At 40.6% G+C, this 18779-nt stretch overlaps 1 protein-coding gene across 4 annotated transcripts in view; it reads right to left on the bottom strand.

Annotated features, from left to right (window-relative positions):
• CNOT10 (CCR4-NOT transcription complex subunit 10) overlaps nt 1-18779 on the bottom strand; it is a 56120-nt gene that overhangs the window by 5729 nt on the left and 31612 nt on the right. For 3 of the 4 annotated variants that reach the window (XM_024565779.3, XM_045199817.3, XM_024565780.3), the window contains 4 exons: nt 16805-16926; nt 15316-15492; nt 14405-14485; nt 2502-2615 (listed from right to left, as the gene is read on the bottom strand). In XM_024565779.3, coding sequence (XP_024421547.2) covers nt 2502-2615; nt 14405-14485; nt 15316-15492; nt 16805-16926 — 494 coding nt within the window. The remainder of the gene's footprint in view (nt 1-2501; nt 2616-14404; nt 14486-15315; nt 15493-16804; nt 16927-18779) is intronic. The other variant, XM_045199818.2, reaches the window with a different exon arrangement.

The following is an 18779-nucleotide window of genomic DNA, read 5'->3' as shown; positions in this document are numbered from 1 at the left end:
TACAATAAGGTTTGGTATATGTTTCATGTATTTCAAGTCTTTGAATTGAAATCTAAGTTTATAAATGGATCATTTAAGGGTCACTTAAATTTTATCTCTTTAAAATTATCTAAAAATATACAATAATCATTTTATATTAGCTAAGTAGGTACAAATTACACATATCAATTAAGAAAGCAGTTCAGAATTGGCAAATTTATACTGCTCTACTTATACAGAAAATAATATTAGCCTAGGGAGTCAATGAGGTTCTGAAATAAGAGGCAAGTCCAAGGAGGAACGCCCATCGAGTGAGGCCTCAGAGTCAGAGTCCCCCGGTGTCCGCTGGCGGAAAAGCCAAAACGCACCAGAGGCCAGACCAGACTGAGGCCAGATTTGAGCTGCGCCTATGTGGCTTCCCTTCCCAAGGCTGCCTGCTTTCCTAATCACCTGTTCTGCGCCCGTGATGCTAAGCAGGTTGCACATCCTCCCGGCTCACACACCAGCCTGCTTCTCCCAGTCTCGTACTTCAGGCCACCCCCCCAGGATCACCTGACTGATTTCTCAAAATTAAAACAGGCTTTAGACATGTTACGCCCTTGCTCAAAATCTTAATGACTTTTTCTACATGAGAACAAAACAAAGTAGACTTTGACCGATTTAAAGCTCTCCACAGTTTGGTCCCACTTTCCTACATCCGGTCAATATTCTTACTCCCCCAGAGATCCTCTGTCCCTACCCGACAGTGTCCTGGGCAGAGCACACCCACTGCTCATGCCTGGTCTTGCCTTCTTGGGCTCAAAGCTGGGCCCCATCTCCACAAGCCATTATCTAACTTCTCACCTCTTCTAGTAAACCTGCCCCAACCGAGTCTGTCCACATGGGCCATGGGTCCCCAAAACTGGGGCTCTTTTCAAATGGACCATATTCTGGCATTTATGCACATTAATCATTCCAGATCTCTTTATTTATTTAAAAATATTTTATTTATTAACTTAGACAGAAGGGGAGGGAGGAAGAGAGAGAGAGGAACATTGATGTGCCTGAGAAACATCAATCAGCTGCCTCTCACGTGCCCCCAATCGGGGACCTGGCCCACAGCTAGGCATGTGCCCTGACCGGAAACTGAACCAGTGACCTTTTGGTTTGCAGGACACCCAACCCACTGGGTCACACTAGTCAGGGCTATGTTTCATTTCTGTTTAAAAGAAAAACAAGATGCTACTCTAATAATGCCCACGCAGGCCGCAGTCGAAACACTGCGATTCCTGTGGCAGCTGCGTTCTGGTATTTCATGGGGTTGGGCAGTGAGGACCGAGGCACCTTCTCAGAGGCAACCCAGCGGCCTTGGGCGGAACTCAGGACCCCCCAGGCCTGAATGTCAGACAAACTTTTCTCAAAGAGAGCAGGAGTTCCCTTATATTGAATTGTGACCAAGTCTCACGTACTGGACGCAGCAGTTACGTTTGCGGAACACTGGCCTGAAACAGCCTTAATCAATGTTAATCTTAGGTGCTTGTATAAAGTATTTTTTGCAAAGGCAAAAATAAACATTTACACAATCATTCCTCAGAGTATAATCTCAAATTCTAAGTGCCGCACTTTATAAACAGTGACCGCAAAAAGGCAAATGAGTAAGCATTATACTTTGGAAATTGTAAGAACATACCCCCGGGATGAATGAAAAAACAACTGCGAAGTGTTACACAGAGTATCTGTGGCTTTGGACAATGTTTTTAGCATCAGCATTACACAAAGATTGCGCGCTGCGACTCACTCAATTCCATAAAAGATGACGGTGTGCTTTAGGGAGTTCTAGAATGGCAATGATACTATTATTAAGCAGGCAACGAAAATGTCTGAATAAAACTCATGTATTCAGGAAATGGTAGAGTAATTTGGGAAAATATTTTAAAATTCTTATTTGTCTATTTCAACTGCATTCCTCAAAAGAGATTTATCACGGTGACCAAGCTCCTTTTTTTGTGGGTCTTCTGAGGACTCATCTTATTATTTTTAATAGTTTATTTTTTCCTTATCATTTATTACCCTTATACCCCCCTCCACCTCCCCCCACCCCCCTGACCCCCACCACAACCACCACACTCGTCTGTGCCCGTGAGTCCTTTTTCTTTCTGCTTGATCCTGCCACCCACCACGCCCGCCCCTACCCCCGAGCTGTCAGCCAGCTCTCTGTCTATCAGTCTGTCTCTATAACCTCATCTTACTTTGCGGCTAACGTGTGACAATATGCTGTGGTGATATGTTTGAGTCAAACCCAGTGATAGACACTAAAGAGGCCAAAGTTTCTGCCTAATCCTTGAGGCGGCAAGTGCCATTTCCATTACCCCTTGAGGGGCAAAAAGTGAAAAAATTTCACCACCAACCATGAAATGATCAGTTGCTTTCCCTAGATAGTACACACTCCACTGGGGGAGTAAAAAGCAGCAACGTGCACCACACATTAACTGAAAACCTGCAAACGAAACAAACCAGGGACACGCAGGGCAAGTCACACTTACTTAAGAGAGCCGGACAGCTTGGGCTGCTGAAGAAGTTTATCTGCGTGATTCAAAGCCATGAGGTTATCACCCAGAGCCAGAGCCACGTAGGCACTACAGGCCAGGATGGAGCATCTGCAACATGAAAAGGGAAGGGCTGAAGACCGGAGTTGCAAAACTGGCAGCAGTTACATTTGTTACATAGGAAAGAACACCCTAATTATGACTGTGACAATCTGGGTACCAGGAAAGCAGAAAAGAAGCCACAACACTAATGGTAAATAATTAAAATGACGTATAAAACTACTGTCTGAAGCACAGTATAGCTATTTACCTAAATCATCTTTAGCTTCCATCCAATTGACCCTGTCTCCAACAAATTAACCAAAGAGAGTTACAATATATATTTAGCCTGTAAAAAATAATGTAACATTTCTTTTAACATCCTATAAATAAAGCCATAGAAGCAGATGTTAGTCCTCCTACACATATTTGTGACTTTGTTAAGAAATACAATTAACTTACTAAAAATCCATTTAACTTAGCTACATAAAGTGCTCATCTCTGAGCCTATTAAAAGTCCCTAGTTTTCACTGAGCAACAATGTCACAAGTATCTAAAAGAATTTCAGTCATATAGGCACTATTGTCCTGAATATTCAAGAAAAAAAAAAACAGGATGAATAAATTAATGTGAAAATAAAAAATTTAAGTTACACTGATTTTGCTAAGTTGTGTTGGAAACCTAAATTTCTGTTTGATTTTCTACATAACGTGCAGCTCATCTAAAGTAGGTCTGGCTAAAGACCTGATACTAATAGATCACTTGAATGTTAAACGACAGTTCCACAAAGTAATCTTAAAATAAACCCTTGTCAACTAGGAATGAAGTCTGAATGGCGGGCCACCAATGACCTGACTTAGATACAGGGTTTGGAGGTATGTTTATACATTATAATACATATGTATATCATTAAGTACATTTAGGTTGTGATTTCAGTCTCAGGAAGAATGTAACCACATCACTGTAGTCTTCTCATGCTCTGAAGTCCTCTGACTAGAAACGGCCCGTCTAGTAAAAGCACAGCTGGGCCAGTTCAGGAGTAGTCTGCCATTTCCTCTCGTTGGCTCAGCCCTGGCTGCTGGAACCTTGGGAAATGACCCACTAACGGAAAAGCAGCCCCTCAACTTCTAACAACACAGAAAGGTAGCCTGGCCTCAGAGAGGGCAAAGGGAACTGACATTTAAGGTCGCAGGCTACAATGGTAGGGCTGACAGACTGCCTAACGCGGTTCCTTGTTTGATCAGCAGAGAAACTGAGAGTCAAAGCGATCACATATTCTCTAGCTTAGAACACATGATTAGATTCAGGCTAACACTCAGCACTGTGGACTCTCAACTACTCACTGCTCTTCCCATCCTATCAGAGTGCTTCTCTATCAACTCACAAGACTGCCCTAAAAACAAAGTAGAAAGATTACATTACGACTTCTCCACTACATATATAACTATGCACCTATATGTGCCTTCTGTCATTTTAACGAACTATAGCAATAACCCCTGAAAGTAAAGTCTTCCTGCTATAGTCATTTTAAAAAGGAAGAAAACCACATAATCTAAATATTACAAGTTTAAATTTTGTTGCTGAGCACATAATTGAAAATCTGAACCCTGTTCACAGAGAATAATTTAAGAGCAGGCAAGTGGTGTCACTTCCAAAGATTTTCTAACAAGCCTGGCGTCAATATCCCGGGTCTTCAACCGCCATCTTTGCGCGCAGACCCCCCTGTGGCCATGCCCCCCCCCCCCCCGTGGGGGTGGGGAGTCTTCGCCCTCAGAGACGACTCAGGAGGGAGGAGGCGCTGGCTACTTATCTCCCACTTTCAGAAGCACTTCAGTGGGTTACTCCCAGTGTCGTGAGATTAGGGATTAGGGTAATTTAGTCTCCTCTTCTGGTTTACTTGTGGTTTTTATTTTAAAATGACAATGAACACTCATTTATCAGTCAGGTATGCATTGCTTATGAAGAAAAAGGCTTCAATTTTAAAGCCCTCGGTTAGGTTTTCCAGAGGCCTGAGAAGACCACCAATTCAGGCCCTATATGAATGACAGTCACAGAGTCTAATATCCATTTTCATTTGTGACTTTGCCAAAGATGGGGGCAAAACGCACGCTCCTTACAAGGAGAGGCCCCCATCTTTTGCTCCCTGCACAAAGGCTAGAGCAGTCTCTCACCGCCTGCGGTAGGTGTGTGATGGGTATGCACAGAAGACCACTGTTTTCAAAGTTGCACATTTACGTCAGCAGGCTCCGAGAGCCTCGCCTGGCCCTCTGGGGCAGGCCCCCTGCTGACCGAGCGGCCTCCTTCTAGTTCCCGCAGCCAGGGGAGCCACCCGAGTGTCTTGGTCCTGGAGTCTAGGACAGCCTCGCCTCAGGCAGGCCCACTGGGAAAGGTCTGCCCCGGCCTCTCCCGACAGTAGGGGGGTGGCTATCCCCGCTCCAGCCCCCTGTCAGGTCCACTTTGGGTCCAGAAATCAGCCTTGTAATATCTGTGGCAAGGCTTCTGCTTCTCCGGAAGTCCAAACTATAATTATGTACAAGGTAAAAATCTGTTTTTCTCCACTGCCTCCCCCTTTCCCATGACATATCATATCAAATCACAACAGGGTGAAAGATTCTAATAGTAAAACAGTCTTTCTATTAAAAAAATACTTAAATATGTAAACGATGGCTTTCTGATCAAGAAACATTAGGATGAAGCAAGTTCCACTGCATGAAACTCCAAAGTAACATTTACGTGGCACTTCCCTGCGCCTTACCCTCACCCCACCTCCCCCGCTCTCAGTACCCTCTCCCTCAGCCTCCTTTTCCTCTCAGGGAACAATCCTGTACTGTTCTGCATAATTCCCACACACCAGGGACACCGAAAACATGCGTGGCTTTACCTACTAAGCCTCTGGAGAAATCACTTTACTTTTGATAGTTGCTACTTAATATCCTCACCCCCCCACCCCCTGCACCCACCCCTGTCCCACTACTTCCCCGAGCCACTGTCCAATCTGCTTTGCCAGGCCCTCAGTGGATGTGACAGGTCAGCAGACTGGAAGAACGACACCTCAAGGAAGAGACACGCTAGCTTCGGCCCCCTGCGGCCGATCTGTCACAACCCCACACTCTCCCCTCCTGCCGGAGGAGCTGGCTCTGGGCCCACAGATCGCCAGCCCTTGGAAAAGAAAAGGACGGAGAAGAAAGAAAATGGGGGAAAAACAACTTTCCTCAAAGCACCAAATTACAGCAACAAGCTATACAAGACTGGGCATTAAAATTCGTCAAGCCGTATTCTCTGTAAATTAAATGAAGCTAAAACAAGTGTCTGACATAGTTTAACCCTTATTATATAGGGAGAGGTGACAATGGGGGTAAGTCCAGGAAGTCACACTGGTCAAAGGAAAACAAGTCCACAAAGCGACCTCATAACAAACACTGTCCGAAAACTTGACCGCAAAAGTCCAGGCAGAGGAGCTCCGGTGGCACTCGGTTAGCGTGCGGCACTTACGAAAACCCAGTAGGAGAACTTCTTCCAATACCCTGAATATGCTACTGAATTGTAAAATTTCAAAAAAAATATTTCAAGCTGTTTCCATTTGTCTACAACCATCTAGAAAATGTTAAACCTGTCAACTTTGAACTCTTAAGAAAATTTAAGTTAAATTAGGTAAATTTTTCATGTCATGTCTTCTGTAAATGTTTTGCTTTCTAGGAACAGTTCTGTGCAAAAAAGAATCTTATTGACGAACACACCCAAATCCAAAACAAATAGGCCAGTACAAGGAAGCTGAAAAGTTATTCTTTTTAGCCAAATCTAGCATCTCAGAGAACCCAGTCCACCCAATCCAATTTACTTATTTGCCAGAAGAGAAAAGTAAAGCCCAGAGGGATTAAATGATTTGTCTGATGTCAGCAGTGGCCTGTGGGGTTTCCACAGAGGGGCAGGCCACTGAAGAATTACTCCAACTCTGGCCTGTAATCAATCGGATCACATTTGTCCAAATGAAACACAGGGACGCAGATGTGACTCACGCCAGAGCGAACGCGAACTGCGGGTGCCGGAAGGAAGCGTCAGGCGCAGAGGTCTCTTCGATAGAGCGGGTTAGATGGACACGGTGTAGTGGGGACGTACTTGGTTATCAGACTGAAACGGGGCTGGAGCCAGAGCAATAGGAGATTCCAAAGATTATTAGCCACAATCCTGCTTTAGGTGTGTCTCGTGAGATACAAGAGAACAACTAGGCTAATGCCAAAAGAAATATGATTCCTTAAGTACACTAAAACTGTCTATAATATTTATGTTATCGACCATTTGTTTGATTCATTTTCTCTTACAAACATGGGGCCATGGGCGGTCCTTTTTAACCGAATGGGAAATAATTCACTGAGTGTTACATCAAAGTCTAAACGAACTAATACAGGTTCTACAACTTATACTTGTGAAATAACGTAACTGGGCTTCATTAAATGTGGCCTGGACATTTCCTTTTATCCACTTTTGAGCCTCTAATTAAAAAAAAGAGAGAAACTGAGTTGCACTTTTATGTTACATGCTTTGATTCTCTAATTTTTCATACAGATGTCGCCCACGTTAGCCTCAACATTATTTCCTCCCTTCGCCAGTTGTTCTACTCTTTTCCCGGTTCCCCAGCAGCCTCCGTTTTAGTTTCAGAAATTAAAATTTCAGCTAATATCACAACCTCGGAATGGACAACAAAGATGTCCTATAAAAAGCTACATGGAAGACCAGTCCATACCTACGACAGGGATTAAACCACATGCAAACATGAAATGTTAATAGCGACTAATCCTATGAATGAACTTATTTATTATTCATAAGATACCAGTATGCAAAAGAATTAAGTCGAGCCCTTATCTCATCCTCTACCCAAAAGTTAACTCAAAATGGATCAAAGACCTAAACGTAAGCACTTAGAACTATGAAACTCTTGTAAATCATATACCTGATAAGGGTCCTGTATTTGGAATATATAAAGAACTCATAAATTAATAACAAAAAGGTAAGTAACCCAGTTAAAAAAAATAGGCAAAGGATCTGAATAAACACTTCTCTAAGGAAGGTAATACAAATGCCCATTACATAACCAAAAAGATGCTATACCTCATTAGTCTTCAAGGAAATGAAAACCAAAACCACAAGGAGATACTACTTCCCGCCCACTACAAGGTACAACAACGACAACAACAACAATAACAATAATAACAAAAGGCCAATTACAAGTGCTGGTGAGGCTTCGAAGAACCTGAAACACTCATACGTGAGTGGTGGGATTGTACAGGTGCAGCCACTTTAAAAAAGCCTGGCAGTTCCTCAAATGATTAAACAGAATTACCACATGACGCAGCAATTCTACTTCTAGGTCTGCATCCAAGAAAAATAAACGCATGCCCACACAAAACCTTGTGCACTAATGTTTATAGCAGCATTGTTCTCAACAGCCTAAAGATGGAAATAATCCAAATGTCCATCAATGAATGAAATGATAAATAAAATGTGGTATGTCCATACAATGAATATATTTGGCAATAAAAAGGAATAAAATATGATACATGATACTTGGATGAACCTTGAAAACATTATTTTTAAAAATTATTATTTTAAATATTTTATTTATTTATTTTTAGAGAGAGCGGAAGGGAGGGAGAAAGAGAGGGAGAGAAACATCAATGTGTGGTTGCCTCTCTCACGCCCCCTACTGGGGACCTGGCCCATAACCAGGCATGTGCCCTGACTGGGAACCGAACCAGTGACCCTTTGCTTTGCAGGCCCGCACTCAATCCACTGAACCACACTGGCCAGGGCACATTATTTTTTAAAAAATTTTGTTTTGTTACAGTTGTCCCAATTTTTCCATTGCTCACCCCTCCCCCGCTCCTCCCCCACCCAAGTCAATCCCCACCCTGTTGTCCATGTCCATGGGTCCTTTATGAAAACAGTATCTTAAGTGAAAGAAGCCAGTCACAAAAGCCCACATTCATATGGGTCCATCCATATGGGAGTCTAAATGGGAAAATCTCTAGAGAAAGTACATCAATTAGGACTGCAGACTGGGGGCAGAAGGGTTTTAGCTAAAAGGTGGCGGGTTTATTTTTGAGGTGATGAAAGTGTTTTCAAATTGTGGTGAAAGGTACACATATTTGTGAATACACTGAAAACTACTGATTGTACGCTTCAAATGGGTAAATTGTATGGTGTGAATTATATCTCAATAAAACTGTTTTTAAAATATACCAGTAGAGAATCAATAAATGCTTGACTTTTGTTTTAAAAAACAAAATCTTACAAACCAATCGCTGTCCAAGAAAATCATTATCGCCAAATGCATGTGGCAACATTAATAATTAACTCAAAACATATGGCCATAATATCAGTCCTGCACAAGCTTCTATTCTAAGATTCACTTGGACATTAGGCCTTTTAAAGATAAACATTTTTCTGAAGAGATATTCAGCTAAAATTTGTGGTACGAGAGGAAAGTGGCACAGAAACAGTATCACACATTTGTGGAAACCATGTCAACAAATACAACTCTTCGAGCAGCTCAAAAACTGTGCAGCTGTTCTGTCCAACAGAAACATAACTGGAGCTGTAAGTGTGATTTAGAACTTTCTAGTTGGCAAATTTAAAAAAGCATAAACAGGCAGAGCTAATTTTACATATTTTAATTAATCCAATATATTTAAAACTTTCAAATATACTCAATACAAAGATTATTGATATTTTACACTTTTGGGTAGTGAGTTCTGAAACCTGTTTTTTCTCCCTCTGAAATCTGGGTATCACACCTTCACCAGCCACAGTTCATGCGCTCAGTAGCCACATGTGGTGAGTGGATTTGGCAGTGAATACTGCACTTGGAATCTAAGAAATACATGTTAAATGCAAGTAGAGGAATTGTTTTCTGGGTTTTTTTTGGTTAAGAAACCCAAGTTTTCCGTGTCATGCCACTTCATAAATGATGTGTAAGGGAAACCGATCACTTATTAATCATTAGTGGTTAAATAACATTTCCCAAAAGAATATATTTAGAATTATGTTAATTTTGTAAAATTTCAAAATACCTTTAAAAACTTCAGGTGAAGTATAATTTATATACATTAAAATACACCATTTTAAGTGTACAGCTTGCTGAGTTCGGATATACATAATCACCAACCTAATTGAGATACATCCCAGAATGATCCCTTCCAATTCCCCAACCGCTGTTCTAATTTCCATGAAAATATATTATTTTTTGTAGTTTTGTCTGTCATATAAATGGAATTAAGTAGTATGTATCTTATACTAAGTAAAAAACCCCCCACAAATGTTCTGAGACTCAAATCACGTTAACTTGGACACCAGCAATTCCTTCCTCTCTACAGCTGAGTCGCACTCCAACATACAGCGTGAACGACAGATCAGCTACCCATTCTCCTACTGATGAATACCTGCGTTATCTTCTAGTTTTTGTCTATCAGGAGCAAAGCTGCTATGAAATTCTTGTGTGGACACATTTTTATTTCTCTTGTCTGAATACCTAGAAACAGAATCATCTTTTATTTTAAAAACTTGGAATCAGAGTATTTATTTAATTGAAGACTGCAGAATCCGTTTATGTGCTCTGCTGACCGAAGGAAACCGATGGCTTTGCGGAGCTGAGTGGCTTGGGACCCCAGGCACTACTCTCCCCCGTCATTACATACACGCCTTCCCCGACCCATCCTATCAGTGCCCCTTCGTTCATCTGAGCCTCACAATTAAACCATTCAGTTAATCTCTGAGACCTGTTCCCTGATTTGGGGATATATTCCTATTTTAATTGTGAGAACATTTTCCTGAAACCTACCTTGATGTTAATATAGAATCCCACAATTGCCCCAGGTGTCACATGCCTTCTGAAAACATACATGTAACCTGGTTAGAATTAATATTTTTGGAGCCATCTTCATTTATGTGCAAATGAACAAAACTGAAAAATACTCAAAGGGCTGTGAACCCACACCATAAGCAGTGGCCATCAGAACACTCTTGATAATTTACTGCATGTTAGTTATGCTAGAAATAGGAAATGAGGTTTTGCATTGGTGTCTTGGGTATTATGGGGCACAAGGGGTCAAGTATAATAGTCCATAAAAACCAACCTATACACTAGTCACACACATTTCCAATCACATAAAAGAATTCAGGTCAGAACAAGAGGAAATCTCTAAGAAATCGCGATGTCCACAAAACCAATGCGCTCGGATGCTCCCCTCGATGGAGGACAGCTGGCTCCGGCCACAGAACCGCACTTCATTGTGCCCAACTGCATCGTGAGCATTTATAGCTTTAAAAATCACGACACAAATCTTTTACGGCCCCTTCCCTGCACCATTTGTCTCCCCGATGCATTACTACTGCCTTGCACAGCAGTTCTTGTTATAAACCTACCCTAAGGCTCCTTCCATCTTGTTCCATTTCCTTTCTCCCATCTGCTCCGTAAGAAAAAAAGGTTACTATATACCAGGGAACCCATCTTCGCCTCACTTTAGGATGATGGAGTTCCCTATGGAGAGCCTTCGCCCCTTGCCGCAAGAATAGGGAAGTAATTTCATTTCCCCCGAAAATCCCCAATCCTCCTGCGAGGGTGTGTGGGAAGCAAACAATTCCGCCGTGAAAGGCACAAAACTCTTTGAGAAGCGGGCCACCCTGCACATACTGTCGTACAGCAATTTTTTTTTTCAGAAATAGAAGACAGTACAATGACGATAGAGAGTGTAGTACAATAAATATATAAACCAGTAACACAGTAGTTTATTATCAAGTATTATGTACTGTACAGAAGTAATGCGACTGGCAGAGCAGTGGTTGGTTCATCGCCACCAACACGTGAGTGAACACACTGTGCTCCAATGGCCCCAGGTGACCGGAGTATTTCAGTGTGACCACGGCCTTACGGGACCGCTGTCGGATATGGGGTCTGCGGCTGAAAGGTTTTTAAGCAGCAGAGGACTGCACCTGGATTTTCACCGTATAAAGAACTTACTAAAAACAGACGAACCCTTCGGTAAATATGAAATGTGGGTGGCTCCACAGTGACATCCCTAGAAACATGGGACTAACTGGGGGGAAATGGTACATTTTTCCGTAAGTTAGCGTGTTTTCCTAAACATTGCCCTGGCTGAACTTCACAGTCCACTTCTCTTCCCTATCAGTTCACTTCACGCCAAACCCAGTTTGGCTTTAATTTGCTTTTTTTTTTTTTTTTGCACATTTCCACTCAAGACAAAAATCTAGCATAATGAGTTATTTTAGTTATATGGTTGAAATTTGATTGCTTGAAATTTGATTGCTTTGTAAAAACTCAATTTTATTTCATTTAACAGCAAATATTCTTCTGTATATTTTGTTTTTGCCACTGTTTCATAAAATTTGTCTGACTTTTATTTTCTTGCTATCTTATGATTCATACAAGAAATAAGAATTCAAGAAATTTTAATATAGCTGAAGATAATTGGAAAAAAATTTAACTATTGTTGCCAAGTTTAAAAAACCAAAAAACTACTTTCAAAACCTTAAATGACCAACTCCTCATTTCTAAGTTTGTGACTTAAGATTTTCTTCTGTATAATTGGAGGATTAATTCTTTCTTCCTGACGTTGGATACTGTGGGGATATGGACGGACACACACACACACACACACACACACACACACACACACCCCCAGGGCAGAGAGGGTATCACTGAAAAGTGGGAATTTATGGTATAATTTTAAAAAAGATTTTATTTATTTGTAGAGAGAGGGAAGGGAGAAAGAAAGGGAAAGAAACATCAATGTGTGGTTGCCTCTCGTGTGCCCCCCACCAGGGACCTAGTCCACAACCCAGGCAAGTGCCCTGACTGGGAATCGAACCAGCCACCTTTTGCTTCGCAGGTTGGTGCTCAATCCACTGAGCCACACCAGCCAGGATGGATTATTTTTAAAATATTAGAGGCACAAAGGACTTTCTTCTTTTAAACATTGCATGAAATAAAAAAAAGTAAAGAAGTACTTCTGGTCAAGATGGTGTCAGGAAACACGTTCACCTCCTTGCACAACCACATCAAAATCACAACTAAGCTATACAGCAACCATCATTCAGAACCATTAGAAATCAAGCTGAATGGAAGTTCTACAACTATGGAATTAAAGAAGAAACCAACTACCGAAGTAAAGAAGATACCACCTCAAGACTGCTAGGAGGGGAGGAGTCACGAGTAGGCTGGCCCCACATCCATGTGTGGCAGATAGAAAATGATACTAATAAATATGACTCTAAAAAAATAAAATTCTACTCCATAACTGAGTATCAGAAACAATGTCACCAGACAAATGATAAAGGCCCATTTCCTAATGTGTAAGAACTCTTGTAAAAGTGAAAAGGATGGAAAACACAGTAAGAATGGTAAATTGAACAAATAAAGGTTTACAGAACAAGCAATACGGGTGGCCAGTAAACTGTGGCATCGGATTGAGCAGTTGAGCAGAATGAAAGAAACACAAAATGTTAAAGTGAGATCACCCTCCATTCACAAGGATGCGCAATCATCACAGGAAAGGAGACTTCCCAAATCTCACCACCTAACAACCGACCTATTAACTAATAACGTTTTCCGCTAAGTGCTGGCCATCTGCTTTTGAGGGCGTTTCTTTCTTTTATCTTTGATTCCCCTGCACCTGGCACAAGACCAGCACTAAGGTTTGCTGGAACAAAATGTGAATAAATGAAACACTTTCCAAAAGCAGTATGTCAGTTTACAATGCTACCTACAAGAAGTATATAATTAACATTTTGGTTTGCAGGCCAGCGCTCAATCCACTGAGCCACACCTGCCAGGGCAGCTTAACATTTTAACTGTACTCTCTCATCACTCAAGCTAACCCCAAGCAAGATTAAAAACAAACAAAATCAGACTTGGAGTCGTCATAACGTAACTGCTGGAAAACAGAGAGAGACAATCTGCCTGACAGAGGGAAAATACCACCTACATGCCATGACTGTGAACTTCTAACCAGAGACTATGGGGGCCAGAAGGCGGTGCGGTGAAGTCTGGGAAGAGCTGACTGATCGTACTGAAAGGAGGGAAAAAACCCTACTACCAATCTGGAATTGTGTGTTCTGTGAAAATAGCCTCCGAGAATAAAGATGAGATAAAGACAATTCTAGACTTAAAAAATAACACCGAGCAAAACAAGACCCACACAAGACCTGCTGTCTTCCCCTCTTCACACTGAAGGGAAATGATATCTTATAAAAACTAAAGTCACCAAGGAATGGTATTTATGTAGCTAAACATAAAAGACTACTGTGTTTCTTTTAATTTCCTTAACATACACACGACTGTTCAAAGCAATAATAATGGGGCTTATAATGTACACAGACAACAATATAACCTGCCCAAACTGACACAGACGAAGTAGAAAATGTGAACAGCACTCACCTCTTGAAGATTTTGAATTCATTGTCAAATACTTCCCACACAGAAAAAACCCCTAGGCCAGATGGCTTCACTGGCGAACTTTACCAAACATTTGAGCAAGAAATAATATTTATCTTATACAAATTCTTTAAGAAAACAGAGGAGGAAGAAGCACTTCCCAACTCATTTATATGTTCATCATAACCCCGAAACCAAAACCTGACCAAAGACATTACAAGGGAATATTAACAAACTGAACCCAACATTCTATAAAGATAATACGTTCTGATTAGTAGTGTTTGTCACAAGCTTGAAAGGTTGGCTTAACATCTGGCATTCCACCCATGTAATTCATAATGCTAAGAGAATAAGGGAGGTTAAAAACAATGTGCTATTTCAATAAATGCAACAGTAATTTTGTTTCGATACTCACTTTAAGTTCTCTAATTCCTGTTTTCTTAACGGAGAAGAAGGTGGAGCTGGAATGAATTTATCACCATCATGGCTTTTACTGCTAAAATAAAGATGGACTCTCAATTATGAAGAGCAACAAATAAATGGTTACATGCTAAACTTTGTTTCCCTACCCTCACTCCCATGCAATATTTTGTGACAAAAGTGTCAAAGAGCCAAAACAATGAAATATGCTTCTAACTCGGCATCGCTCATGTGCTAGAACTACAATGTATGTTAGTTCCCCCCCCCCCAGCACGCAATACTGCTTTTAAAAGCCTCCAAATGAGGACAGTATCTCCACCATACAAAGAAAACCACTCCGAGATTTTCACATTCCTCATTCTTGTGAAGGCATTCTATCAACTACGGTAGAATGTCACCCCTTTATGGAGGGAAAAGGTCCTACAATTTTGTTTCAGATTTTTTACATTACACACTCACTTCTATTAAAATTAAGAAAAAATGCTGGGATGGGAGACTTGAGTTCGAAGTGCCATGCGTAAAAAGACCCCTCTATTGAAGATGGTGTTGACTTATTACTGAATAAGCGTTCCCAATTTTTACAGATTGGTATAGGTTTAGGGTTTAAGTATTTATTTTAATAAAAGTAAAAAAATACTGTTTCTTCTGCAGCAGGATTTCTTGCAACTATTCCTCCTGCTACTGAAGAGCTGTTACTTTCCACTTTTCTCTTTCAATGTTCTTCCTGACTCCGCCTTCACCTGTTTTTCTCTTCCAGAAATACTTAAACATTCGTAATTTCCTTTCTTATTATTCAAATGGAGAATTTTGGAAATTCAGGCTGCAGACAGTAGGAGCGCACCCGAAGGACAGAGGCGGACAGAGAGGCTAATGGAGCCCGGGAGGGGTTCAAAGGGATTGGAGTACCTGCAGGTCTCACTGCTTTCGCTGCTCTCAGGGTTCCCACCTAACTGATTACTGGTTTTAGCCCCATTCCCCTGCTTCGGGTCTTGCTGGTCTTCAGGCAGCAGCAGCAACGCGTTTCTGAGACAAATGGCTGCAAACTCCATACTGGCTACAGGAATGGCGGAAGACTGCCCGTCACTTAAGAGAACAAAACCAAATTAGCTAAGTAAATAACATAAGAAGAAATAATACTTCTCCACGATCAGAAGAAAAACCAATATAATGGTAAGTGAGACTTTGCCCTGTGATAGGTAGAAACGTTCATGTGAGCAGGTATAAGAGAATGCTAAAAACCCCAATTCGAAGTAGTCTATGTGAGGTGCCGAGAGTACAGATCGCTGTTATACACACTACACACATCACCGGAGGAGCTACAGACAAGGAAGGGACAACTGGACAGGCATAATAAGAACTGGAAACAAGGGAAGAAAAGATTTGCACATTCGAGCCTTATTTACTTTTGAAAATGACTTAAAAAAAGATTCATTTATTTTTAAAGAGAAGGGAAGGAAGGGAGAGAATCACGGATGTGTGACATCGATTAGTTGCCTCTCACACCCCGCAACGGGGGATGTCCGCAACCCAGGCATGTGCCCTGGCCAGGAATCGAACCTGTCCCACACTCCATCCACTGAGCCACACCAGCCAGGGCTGAAAATGACTTAAAAAAAAAACTTTTGAAAAAGCAGCATTATCTCTTGTCTATAAGAGACTAATTTTGTTGAGATTTGTCTAATTTTGTTGAGATTTTATATAACTTTCTTTGCTTTGATATATCAAACTGAATCAGTTTTATTTTGAAAATACACAAATATGAAAATTAGTAACAATTTTGAAATCATAGGAAAGTGATGTGTTAATACATAAAGTCTTTTAAAAAACCTGCATTATAGTTTAAATAAATTAAGACCAAAATATTGTGTGTTAGATACTATTAAAAAACTTTGAGGAAATTTTTATCTTGGCGGGGGGGGGGCAGCAGTGAATTTTTTACAAAGCCTACTTACTTTAGAAATACACCACCAAATTGGAATCTTTATACAAGATAAAGATGTTTGTATTTAAGTCGTTAACTAAAGGTTCTTATATTTGACAGATTTATGGTGCTTTGGATGCTTTACATATCAGTTCGTTTTTCTCTTAATACAAAGAATTAGCTTCAGGGGCTACAAGAAAACACCTCAAGGAGAAGCTAACAATGATAAACTCTAAAGAGGAAACATGAAGATGCCCTCTTCTGGACATTCTGGGTAACGGCACTGACCAGACCAGGCTTCCTTGGGCCGTGAGTAATTTCAGCACCCGTGTATGCAATAAAGCCAAACTCACATGTCAGGTAACATTCACTATGGACCTGTTCTGAAACAGCCATAAGACCTAGCTACAAGGTAGCTCCTCCTGTGCAATAATAAGTCCAAGCACATCCACTTCCTCTCTGCAGAATACTTACTTGTACACAGTGTTCTGTATGGACTGGGACGCCAGAACTATCTTACGATGGTAGCCTTGGCCAACAATAGACTGCACAATTCCTTTTTTACTGGGGAGGCCTTTAGTTTCTTGTTCAGAAGTCTACAAAATACAAATGGTTTCCAATTAATTTAACGGAACTGTGGAATGGCGTATGAAAAACGATCTAATACCTTACCAGTTACTCAACAAAGCTCTTAACATGCATCAGTGTGGAGTTTTTGGTGATAAAGGAAATACGCTCAGTATTGAAGAAAAGAGGACATGGGGCTGAAAGTCTTTGACATCTGCTTTATTTTAATTGATATGAGGTTTGAGGTAATTCCAAGGGGAAAAGGCGATTTAAGAATGACTCGAGCATGTATTTAGAATGATTTGTTTGGAATATTCAACCCCCAGGTACCATGCTGCATATTCTGGGCACCTCAAGTCAGAGTAAAGAGACTCACATAAACACAGTGAAAAAGAAAAGGGAGGCAGCTCTGCTTCCTAAAGTGAATTTTCCCCCTTCCTGGTTGAAAGTATGTATTAATTAAATTGTCAATAACATATAAACTTTAATAAGCTACATATGTCACAATTCTTGCCTTCCAGTAAATTAAAACCCTAAGACCCTGTAAACGCTAAACTGCAAGTGGTAAAAGCTACTTGCACGTATGTATGCATGCATATAAAACATACATTAAAGTCTACTAAGCCCTGGCCAGGGAGCTCAGTTGATTAAAGTGCCATCCCAATATGCCAAGGTTACAGGTTTGATCCCTGGTCAGGGCACATACAAAAATCAAACACTGAATGGATAAATAAGTGGAACAACAAATGCATGTTTCTCTCTCTTTTTCTGTCTCAAATCAATAAACATAGGGTATTTCACTAAGATACATTATCCCATTACAGGAGTTTGGGACCAATTTCATTTCTCTTCCTCCTTCACACTGCCTCTGATCCAACTGCAGGTGGAATCCCAACTAGTCATTTTACAGACTCATCCAGATTCTTCTATACAGGCACAAAATGGAGCCAACACATATGAACTTGCAGAGTTCAACTCTGCCCTGTGAAGATAAGTCCTTCTCTAAATACAATGTTTCTGCATTGCTACCTAGTGCTCCCTAATGTAACTGTGTTATAGCTGTGCCTCCAGTATGACTTTTAATAAAACAAGGATTCACTGTACAATCACTTTAAAAAGAACATGTTACATAATGCTTAACTGCTCTAATTTGAACAAATTTGTGTTGAACACTATTAATAAAAAATAAGAAAAAGTGGTTGTTTTGAGTCATTATTGGAAGGAAGGACTTCCATTCTGACTTCTTTTCCTAGTGATGGTGATAAATTTGTAATGATTCATCTATACTCTCTTCCCTGATCCTGAAGGCCATGCACGCAAGCTGATCACCTGGCTAGCTCTGGAGATACAATAGATGAAAACAATGATGGAATGGACCTAGAACTCCATGATAATAAACCATATCTTTAATAATACACCGACAGCCAGAAAGCGTGCCAGATCAGTTTTAAAGAATCATATGTAATTAAAATATTCATTATTTTATAATGCCTTGGCAGTAGTAACACTAACAAATCTGAATTTCAGAACTCAGAAAAAAAAAACCGGTACATTTTCAGAAAACTAAGTGATATACTTTGTTTTTTTTTAAAGCCTTCTCTTACATTGATTAAATACTCTCCCTGCAATTGAGTCTTATGATGTTATTTAGCAGATTTCTTCTCATGTATCATACACTACCCCCCACCTAAACATAAGCCCTACTTCTGCCAAGTAAACAGGACAAAATGATCTTCTTAGCACCATCAATTTAGCAAGTTGGCTGTTTTTATTCAAAAACAAATTTCTTTCTGAGGACACAAACTGCTTCATTCAGCATCTCCTCTGTCCTAACTAAATGGAAGAAATTTGAGGGAATTTTCTTTGGAGTTTATTGTTGCTC

The sequence above is a fragment of the Desmodus rotundus genome, chromosome 8 (assembly GCF_022682495.2).
Source record: "Desmodus rotundus isolate HL8 chromosome 8, HLdesRot8A.1, whole genome shotgun sequence".
Lineage (NCBI taxonomy): Eukaryota > Metazoa > Chordata > Mammalia > Chiroptera > Phyllostomidae > Desmodus > Desmodus rotundus.
The sequence above is the reverse complement of the archived record's forward strand: the minus strand, read 5'-3'. Positions and strand labels throughout refer to the sequence as shown.